At 40.9% G+C, this 10,120-nt stretch overlaps 2 protein-coding genes across 2 annotated transcripts in view; both read right to left on the reverse strand.

The window, feature by feature from the left end:
• LOC101851914 (solute carrier family 22 member 21) overlaps nt 1–6,151 on the reverse strand; it is a gene marked incomplete in the record, with an annotated part of 9,508 nt that extends 3,357 nt beyond the window's left edge. Inside the window, 4 exon segments of the mRNA XM_013090669.2 lie at nt 507–619; nt 1,680–1,806; nt 5,337–5,529; nt 5,825–6,151. Of these exon segments, the coding sequence (XP_012946123.2) occupies nt 507–619; nt 1,680–1,806; nt 5,337–5,529; nt 5,825–6,035 (644 nt within the window).
• A 705-nt stretch (nt 6,152–6,856) lies between these two features.
• On the reverse strand, nt 6,857–8,883 carry LOC118479017. The gene is made up of 3 exons (XM_035973557.1): nt 8,601–8,883; nt 7,033–7,184; nt 6,857–6,877 (listed from the first exon to the last, which is right to left on the reverse strand). The coding sequence occupies exons 1-3, from the start codon at nt 8,731–8,733 to the stop codon at nt 6,857–6,859; spliced, it is 306 nt and encodes a 101-aa protein (XP_035829450.1). The 5' UTR covers nt 8,734–8,883.
• Between the last annotated feature and the right edge of the window lie 1,237 nt (nt 8,884–10,120).

Raw genomic sequence — 10,120 nt, forward strand, 5'->3', positions numbered from 1 at the left:
AAAGCACATATTATGTTAAGTGTCCAGATTTTGCATGGTATTTGTAACCTCTTTGTTTTGTAGTGATTGGTCAGGAATTTTTTAAAATCAGAGTTAAAAAATTATTAGCCGTTTCCAAGAAGGCTATTCTAAGTCCATGGTCATCCCCTATTACTGTAAAAATATAATAAAAATGACAATAATGACTTCAATAATCTGTACACCAAAAAGACATTCCTCCTAATATAATATCTTTTTCTCCCAAGAATACACCATTAAAGCTGAAAATTTTTCATATCAGCATCTGTGGTTTGGTGTGCAGTTAGGCGCTTCCATGTCGCACGTAGAAAACATGAGTTCTATTCTCGCGTAGGTAGAGTTTTTTTTTAATCGAGTATCTCGGTCTTTCTGCTGTGAAGTTGTATCCCCCTCAACCCTGACAGGCATGGTCTATGCTCACCTACTAGATGGTCTAAATTCGTTGAAAGGGGCTTTAAAAATGTGGCGTTTTATAAAACACTACTCACCAGTCCAAACACAGGATGATGGTCAGTTTGGCAACTGACCAATCCCGGACCAAATGAAGGTACGTGTGCTTCTTTCCGGACTCCCTCGACTCTTTCTCCTGGTCAGCGATTCTCTGGAAGAAAATAAACCTATCGTCAGTATCCTACTCTAACCGCTTATCTGCCATATTTGGTCAAATAACTTGTTTAGTCTCCTTTGTGCAAAGCTAACTTGCCATTCAGGTTTTCAGCATCACAAAGTTCCCCATAATTCCCAACAAACCTCTTCGCATAAAATAAAAACTAAACTAAGTAGAAATAAATGACACAGGCCGGAAACATAACATTTGATTAATGAAACGATGAATTTATTGGGTTTTTATGTGTTTTTGTTATGACTGTAAACAATCGAGTGACGCAGTGAGCTGGTGCACCGTAGGGGCCTATAATTATAAAGTGTCAACTCTATAATAAGAGCGTAGCGGACAGTTTAAGTCCGATCAGCAATGGACCAAAGACAATGTTTAAGTACAATGCTAACCAACATACAATAAGAAACACGAATTTGAGTACGCCATAGTGTGAATGTAGAGTTGCCTGTCTTTTTAAGTTTCAGATAAAGAAATTGTAATTGAAAAATATTATGTATAAATAAGTAGGCTGTGTGTATAACTTTGTAGGTGCACCAAAATAAGACGTCTTCAAACTATCAAAGGATGCATCCTCATTGAGTTGATCAAGTTCATTGTGTCACGACGTGGTGGATGCAGACGCTCGTCAATGTTTGTGCATGTGGAGATATTGGTGTCATCTTAAAGCTTGTTCGGTTGTCTTGTCTTTGAGGAAAAAAATAGCCATTTATCTTGAATAGAAGTCGAAATATTTTCATTGAAGGAGGTCAGGGTTTGCCCTGGTTTCAGGGGTGAAATTAGCGAAAAAATAGCCGCCAAGGTTTTGGTATCTGCAATAGCCTGAGAGTCCATAGAAACTGAAACTGTACTTTTTTGTGCCTTTCATCAATGTTTTTTCCGAAAAATTCACACAGAAATGTGTTTTTAAATGGACATAAAAGGTGTTGAGCCAAGGAAAAATTTTTTTAAAAATTGACCATCGGCCCGAAAAATGCCGATTTCTTTGATTTCATTATTTTGACAAGCGCCTGATTTCACCACGGTGCCTCACAAATAGTGTTACCTGGAGAGTGGACCTGGTCTTCTCTGGCAGTGACCTCTTGTTGACCCTGGCCAGCTGCTGGACAACTGCCTCAGCCTCGTCCACTCGGCCTGTCACAGTCAGCCAGCGGATACTTTCTGGCACGAAGCTGGACAAAGGGTGGTTGTGTGTGTGTGTGTGTGTGTGTGTGTGTGTGCGTGCGTGCGTGTGTGTGTGTGTATGTGTGTGTGTGTGTGTGTGTGTGTGTGTGTGTGTGTGTGTGTGTGTTTGTGTCGGCGGGAGGAGAGAATCATCATCATCATCATCATCATTATCATCATTGTTAGTTTTATTATTATAATTATTATAATTATTTTTATTATTGCTATTATTATTATTAATATTATTATTATTATTAGCCTATTATTATTATTAAAGAAAGAAGCACATGGGCAATTTAGTGCAGGGAGATGGTAAGAAAGACAGGTATAAGTAAAAGAGGGAAAGAACATAAGGAAGGCATACCAGTCGCGTTCTTCAGCCACCCACATAGACAGAGAGAAACGACAGAGGAAAACGACCCCCCCCCCCCAACTTCCTCCCCTACCTCAGAAAATGGATCTTTTAAGGTCACGCTTCAACCACAGACATAGACAGTCTCAAAAGTATTGACCATAGACAGTCTCAAAAGTATTGACCATAGACAGTCTCAAAAGTATTGACCATAGACAGTCTCAAAAGTATTGACCATGTCTCCTCTGTTGGACCGTATCGAGGGATCAAGATCAGACAATAAAGAAAGTATTGCTTGGCCAATCTACTTTATATAAGTATACCGCCCTGGCGAAGTTGTATCATGCTCAAGCATACTGCTTTGTACCCCCGGGTGGTATTCTTCACATTTTAGAATACTTCTAGCGAGAAAATCTCTTTGAAACTTTCAGTATTTCTCAAAATATCATTTTGACAGACTGCTATTCAAAGCGTACGAGTAACGAGTAAATTTACTCTTTGGAAAGTGGTGGCACAGAGTTCCCCACGTCGTTTGGATACGATAGTAAACGACGTACGGATAGGGTTAAGGTCATCTTTCAAAACGCAAAAAGCCATAGCATTAATTATACATGTGACGTCCAAAAGAAACTTGAAAATATGATCACCCAACTATCGTGTTAAAGTAGTGCACTACCCACTGATGCAGCATACCAATTTAAAGCCAAATAAATTCTGCATCATCTGACACATTAATATTTCATCTATATTCAGAGACACCTAGTCACCTAGTCACCCATTCACCCTCTCACCCTCTCACCCTCTCACCCTCTCACCCATTCACCCATTCACCCTCTCACCCTCTCACCTATTCACCCTCTCACCCTCTCACCTATTCACCCTCTCACCCTCTCACCCTCTCACCCTCTCACCCTCTCACCCTCTCACCCTCTCACCCTCTCACCCTCTCACCGTCTCACCCTCTCAACTATTCACCCTCTCACCTATGTACCCTCTCACCTCCTCACCCTCCCATTGTATGGTTACATTTATTAACGTTAATAAGGTCGAAGATCCGATACCAGCCGTACGCGCTTATTATTTGATAAAGTTTTACATGCATTCAATATTAGACAATTACTAGATCTAGGTGTCATCATTCGACCCTGGCATTATACGTTACGTATATATAATAACCAACAAGTCACAATGTGTTACCATTCATTACTAACTGTTACCTTCATGTCTAGTTGTTCGGTTTTTTTTTTTTTGGGGGGGGGGGTTTGTTCATTGATATTTTTATAGTATCTCCCAAATGAATGAACTAGCGGAAAGTCGCCAAAGTCGCGAGCACGAGACGTGAAGTGAAGAGGGAACACCCAACACGTCGTTATCATTTATCAAGTAACTTGATTCATTTATATAGTCGGTGTACTAACAATTATACCATATTATGGTTTTGATCAGAATATTTTCTATCGGTCATTTTGTTCATTAAAAAAAAAATGCTTTCTAAGGGATTACTAAGGTTTGAAACATTTCATAATATTTCGACATTTAAAAGTTTTGCTTGATTTGTCTTTCTCTTATTTAAGTGGCTTTTCTGTTTTTCTGTTTACTGCTGTTTAATAAGACTTTTTAAGGTAATTGTTTCCCTTACTCAAACTGTTATTTCGGGTTGCTGTTACCTACTTCATAAAAGAGGACCCCTCTAGTATTGTGACTGAGTGTTCTACCTTCAAAATGAACCGTGTTTTCTTTCTTTCAAGTCTTAAACATTTTACTTGTGAGGTGATGTTGTATTATAAAAAAAACCCAAACTTCTAGGCCAAACGATCGGTTAATGAGATTCGTGGAGCAAGGGCTGGAGATAAAGGGAAATGACTGAGGAAGTGGCTTTGGAGAGAATACTTTACAAAGATTTATGGAACCTGGAGCCTTTATCCGAGTATTCCATTTATTATTACGTGTGAACTCTCCGTCTCTCCTGCCTATTCTCCGCTGCTTTCTCTCTCTGTCTTTCATACTCTGTCTTTCTCTCTCTCACTCTGTCTGTCTGTCTATCTGTCTGTCTGTCTGTCTGTCTGTCTGTCTGTCTTTGTCTCTCTCTCTCTCTCTCTCTCTCTCTCTCTCTCTCTCTCTCTCTCTTTCGCTGTGTGTGTGTGTGTGTGTGTGTGTGTGTGTGTGTGTGTGTGTGTGTGTGTGTATGTGTGTGTTTGTCTCTCTCCTTTCTGTCTCTCGGTAGCACAACTACCACCTTCGGGTGCTCTCGTAGTCTGGAGGTTCGATGTTCGCCCTTTGCCCTCAATTCAGACCCTTTGTTTGCAACTGTCTATAACATTTGGGATGAAATGACAGATAACCATTTCCTAAATTTAATAGAGGCGATGCCTAGGGGGTTCATGCCCTAAAAAACCCAAAGGCTCCTAAGCAAACACCAATGAGCGCATTTAATATTAATTTGTGATTGCTCTTTATTCCTTTTTGTTGGAAATAAGATATTATATATTGTAGAGACAATATTCTCCACTCACTGAATATGCAATGTATATCCATTCTATCAACATTGATGATCCTAAATATACGCACGAAAACAATTTTACATTTCTTTGATTTCGCGCAATTTTGCCAACCTTGATTTTTTTAAAGGTCAGTTTTGAATTACTATTTCTCGAGTGTCTCTTCACATTGATGAAATATTCGTGTGTCAGATGATGCAGAGTTTATTTAGCTTTAAATTGATATATTGATTGAGAGGGTGGTGCAAGGCTTTAACGCGATGATTGGGTGATTACATTTTCAAGTTTCTTCTGGACGCCACTGTATTGTCCCTGTGCGGCTTCTCCTGTAGTGTTAGTAACTTAGTGGGGTTGGCCACGTTTTGTGAACTAGAGTCCTCTGTGTCCGTAACATATATAGACATCAAACTAACCCATTCACAATGACGACAGAAATGAAAGATAGGTTGTCCCAATGCAAACATATCTCATCTCTCTTACTCTTAATATGGGTGGTAGGCGAATGCCCTGGTGCAGTTTGCTCCTTCTTTCCTTTCAAACACCCATCGTTCCTAACTCCCTTCCTTCCTTCCTTTCTTTGTATGTTACTCTCTAGTAACACCTCCGATCTTGGGTGCTTATATGACCTATGTGTGTTGTAAGTGCCGAATAACGATGATTTCAATCAGTCTGCTTTCTGTCTACTCACAACCATCCTATAAAAAAGGGACTAGAGAATGCAGCGCAGGCGATGTGCAGATGGGACCAGTTGTCGAGCAGGATCGCTGCCGCTGTATAGATACCCATGTTCAGAGCTGTGAAAGGCATGAGGCCCAACATCGCTCTCCACTTTGTGGGCACAAACTCTACCATGTAGGGGAATGTCACCACCATTATGCCACCTGCACAGAAAGACAAAAGAAAACGCTTTTGAATTTAAGATGTACGAGGATAAAAATAAAACCAATCAACCTAATTAAAACCAAAATCAAAGAAAGATAAGTTAAATAACGAATATATTGTCGAGTGTATACTAACGACTTTCTGAGCAATAACAACAATAACACTAGGCTACCGACGCCACTTGAAAGGATGTCCAATTTTAACAGTTATGATATTGTTTAAGAAACATCAACGTTAACTGAAACTAACCAATACAGAACGTAAAAAAAAACATGTGCGCTTGCTGAAACTCACCAAGTCCTATGCCAATAAAGAAGCGACACACAGCAAACATTTCCCAGTTCACCGAGAAGGCTGCTACAAGGTTGAATATGAGATGCTCTAGAGAGAACGAGTACAGGGACTTCTTTCGCCCGAACCGGTCACTTGTCCAGCCTGCCACCAGGGCACCGAGCAAGATGCCGCCCATCTGTACAGACGTTGTGGTTGGCTTGACCCAGCTCATATCACACACAAGGTCCCACTATAGAAAGGACAGAGAACAATGAAGAACAGATGACTTCGTTTTAGTAGAGGTTTTACGGCGCTCGCAACTGCATAAGGTCATATGAGCGCCAGAAGATTAGAGGTGTTACAAGAGAGTAACAAACATAAAAAAGAAGAAGGGGAGATAAGGACGATAGACGTTTGATAGGAAAGAAGAAGCAAACCACACAAGAGCACCCGCCAACCACCCACACAGATGTCTAAGGAATGTGGAAATGGGGATGGGAAGGCAAAAGAGATTTTGGGTGTGAGGGGGAGGGGAGGGATCTTAAAGGTGTTTACAATAAGTGGTGGTGTCTTTATTTGAAAGTACTGCTTTCTCTACAAAGTTATCACTTGCAAATAGTCTCTGCTCACCGCCAAACAAGTAGACTGCAACTTTACTTTTGGGACTTACGAGACATATAAGGTCCCACTGCAAAAACGACAGAGAAAACAAGATATCTAAGATAAGACAAAGTGGGGAAGGAGTGGGGTTGGTTTTGGTTGGTTTGATAGAGGCTTTAGGGCACTTGCAACACTTTACGTCACACAAGTGCCGACGATAAGGGAAGAGCACTGGGGAAAAACGACGGTAGTCGCAAACTGGAAATTGTGAGGGTGCCAATTTAAAAAGCTTGAGGACTCATAACTTCATACTTGTTTGACTAGTGGTTTATTGTTAAGTGTTGTTGAATGGTAAATCTAACAACGATAATCAACCAACAGTTGAACAGAAACACAATTATGAGTCAACAAGCGTTCAAAATTGGTATCCTCACGACTTTCAGTTTGTTACTACTAGATGCTGTCATTTTCCCTCTGTAGTAGGATTAAAAGAGGGTATAAAAATATAAAAGAGGATATCAAAGGATGACAGTAAATAATGATAGAATACGCAAACCATACCAGAGCGCCCATAGCACCCATACAGTGCTTCCTGAAACGCAATTTCTAGGTCGGGTCATTTTGCCCACCTGATTAATGATGGTCAGTGATTCTCCTTGAAAGTCGTGCCTTACACACGCAGTGCCGTTCACCTCACACACGTTTAGGGTGGTGATGTTACTGCCTGTCATGTCTGTGGAGTTGAACTCGTGTGTTCGGCATTCCCAGTCTGGTACTTTGCCTGAAATACAAATCACATTTGGTCGCTTTTAAGGACAAGCGGGCTCACCTAGATTTCGGGAGTTTCCAGAAATCTTGACCAGCTACACTAAAAGTGGGCATTGCCCTACCTATAGGATAAGTTTGATTTCATTGGTGTGTATATTTGTTTGGTTATAGAGGAAACTCTTCTTGTCTTTTAAAGAAACTGAACAAGGGAAAAAAAAACTTTACCTTCGCTTTTCTCAAAATAGCATTTTTCGGGATAGCCCCAATGTGCTTAAAAGCGACCATCTATTTTGTTGGTTGCTCTACGACTCCCAACCGGCGTCTGTGGTGTAGCAGGATGGTATCTAGGTATTTCAGCTGGAATGTGTCCCTGTCAGCCCGAGTTGGCCATGACAAGCAGGGTCGAAAGCCCGCCTCCTAAAAAATCCAAAATTGTGCCAACCGGGCCTTTGAAAAAAACTATATTAAAATGTATTTAAGTCTCACAGACAAGAACTTTGCCTGAAACACAAACCACATTCTATTGGTTGTTTTCAGCTTTTGTTATACTCTACACATGTATCTATCACATTATTATACTGAGCCTTTCTGATTAGTTCCTCTTTTGACCTTTGCAGCTTCTCCTGTAGTGTTAGTAACTAAGTGGGGTTGGCCACGTTTTGTGAACTAGAGTCCTCTGTGTCCGTAAGATATATAGACATCAAACTAACCCATTGACAATGACGACAGAAATAAAAGATAGGTTGTCCCAATGCAAACATATCTCATCTCTCTTATTCTTACTATGGGTGGTTGGCGAATGCTCCGGTGCAGTTTGCTCCTTCTCTCCCTTCATACACTCTTCGTTCTCAATGCCCCTCCTTCCAGACTTTGGTGCTTATATGACCTATTTGTGTTGTAAGTGCCGCAAAACTCTTAATGAAACAAAAAGAAATTCACCGCACGACTGTGCTCATTATCATCATCACTGCCTCTCTCACCCTGAGTCAGGGTAAAGGCCACAAATGAACACTTTCTACGCATCCCTATCCTGGGCTGGCCTCTTAACATGGTAGCGTTTAAGGACAAGCGGGCTAACCCAGATTTCGGGGGTTTCCAGAAATCTTGACCAACACCACAGGCGGGCATTGCTCTACCTATATGAGAAGTTTGGTTTCATTTTTGAGTATATTTGTTTGGTTATAGAGAAAACTCTCCATACGTTACCTTCGATTTTCTCAAAACAGCATATTACGGGATAGCCCCCTTGGGCTTAAAAACGACCATATTATTATCCCATATCTTCTCTCATTTCCATGTACATCTGTGACTCTTTTTCGGGTTCCACGTGACTTTTTCCTTGATCTTTTATCCTGTGGACTTCAATCCAGCACGTTCTTCGCTAAGCAGCAGCCTGGTTTCCTACGAGCATGACGACTGTGGTACTCACCAGCATATGTCATATGCATCAGACTCCAGGAGATAGTAGGCATGGACACGTACAGAGCCAGAAGCATCAGCCACTGGAACCTTCCAAACCCACCACACTCATCCAGGAGATCCTCGATGGTCACCAGAGTCATGTTAAATGTTGGAGACCAGACGTCACCGAATGGACCTACTGAAGGACACCCTCAGAGCCCACGACTTGCCTCTCCTCCAAACCACTTGACTCGCAGCTGACGAGCGACTGTTTCTCACCTCAAAGCTCACAGGTCTCTACAAATTAGAAAAATATAGAAGGTAATGTACTGGACAATAAGATACACAGCCCCTACAAACAGCAGAAAGAATCCCCTCAAAACAAACCGTGATCCTTTTGAAACGAGTGAAGTATAATGTGAGTCAAGTCTCATGCCTCTATTTTCTATATTATACAAAAGCTAAGACTAGACAAAATCTTGTCTGTGGTGTTCTAATAATAACGGGTGATCTTTACAAAAAATGTACAACTTTATTTTGTTAATATCTTCCTCCACACCGAAGTTTTACGTCTCAAAGTTGTACACAACATTTGGAAGTCAAAAGGAATTTGTCTTACATTAATTTTAGATAAATCTGCAGAATTGTTTTGCTTTACACAGAGCGCAAAAAAACAACATTTTCAGCCATGTCCCCATTTTTGTAGCTTGATGCACTAGTTCACATTAGGCCTACCGCTAAAAATCACAACGATTGCGCCGTATTGCAAACTACAGTAGTCTAACAGGCCAACAAAAGTTTTGAAATAGTTTTTCTCAAGTTTCCTTTGCCTTCTGAGATCATGGTTAAGATAAGTAAAGAGCAGAGAGCTTTTTGTATTGAACATTTCCGCACGACCAACTCATTTCGTAAGTTTCGCACAAAGTATGCAATTAATGGTAAGTGTCCTTAACGACCTCTTTGATGTCAAATGTGGAAATGGTCCATCAGTTGGGACCTGTAGAGAATCAGAACTAAAAATTCCCAGACAAAACGACCACTTCAGGTCAAACTCACACCGTTTGCACCCCTTTAAACGTTACCAGGGTGCAGAATTCAGTAGATGAGCCCCATGAGACGTCTGTCCATAGACGATGTCTGCAGCAATGACTTTTCTACATCTCAACAGTGCCCTCAAGGTAGATTTTCATCTATGACTGTACCATTTTCCCATTCGAGAAGCTATCAGAGGACAGCAATGTGTTCATTATTCCCCGATCGTCTTGAAAAGCTTGAAAATTTCCTCTATGACCTCTATGACATTTGGTTCCATGGCAAAGCCCATATTCACCTTTTAGGTTATATCAACCCCACAAATGCAGTCTATTTGAGCAACCCCCCCCCCCCAAATTGCCTCTAGAAACAGCTCCATGGTGTGCAGTGTGTGTGGCTTTGAGTACTCATGGTTGAGTGGATCCTTGTGTTTTTTGCCACCACTGAACATTACAAACGACGAGTAAAAATCTGTCGAAACAAAAGGAGGACATATAGACCATTGTGTCTCGAAAT

This window comes from Aplysia californica, unplaced genomic scaffold (genome assembly GCF_000002075.1).
Source record: "Aplysia californica isolate F4 #8 unplaced genomic scaffold, AplCal3.0 scaffold01407, whole genome shotgun sequence".
Classification (NCBI taxonomy): Eukaryota; Metazoa; Mollusca; class Gastropoda; order Aplysiida; family Aplysiidae; genus Aplysia; species Aplysia californica.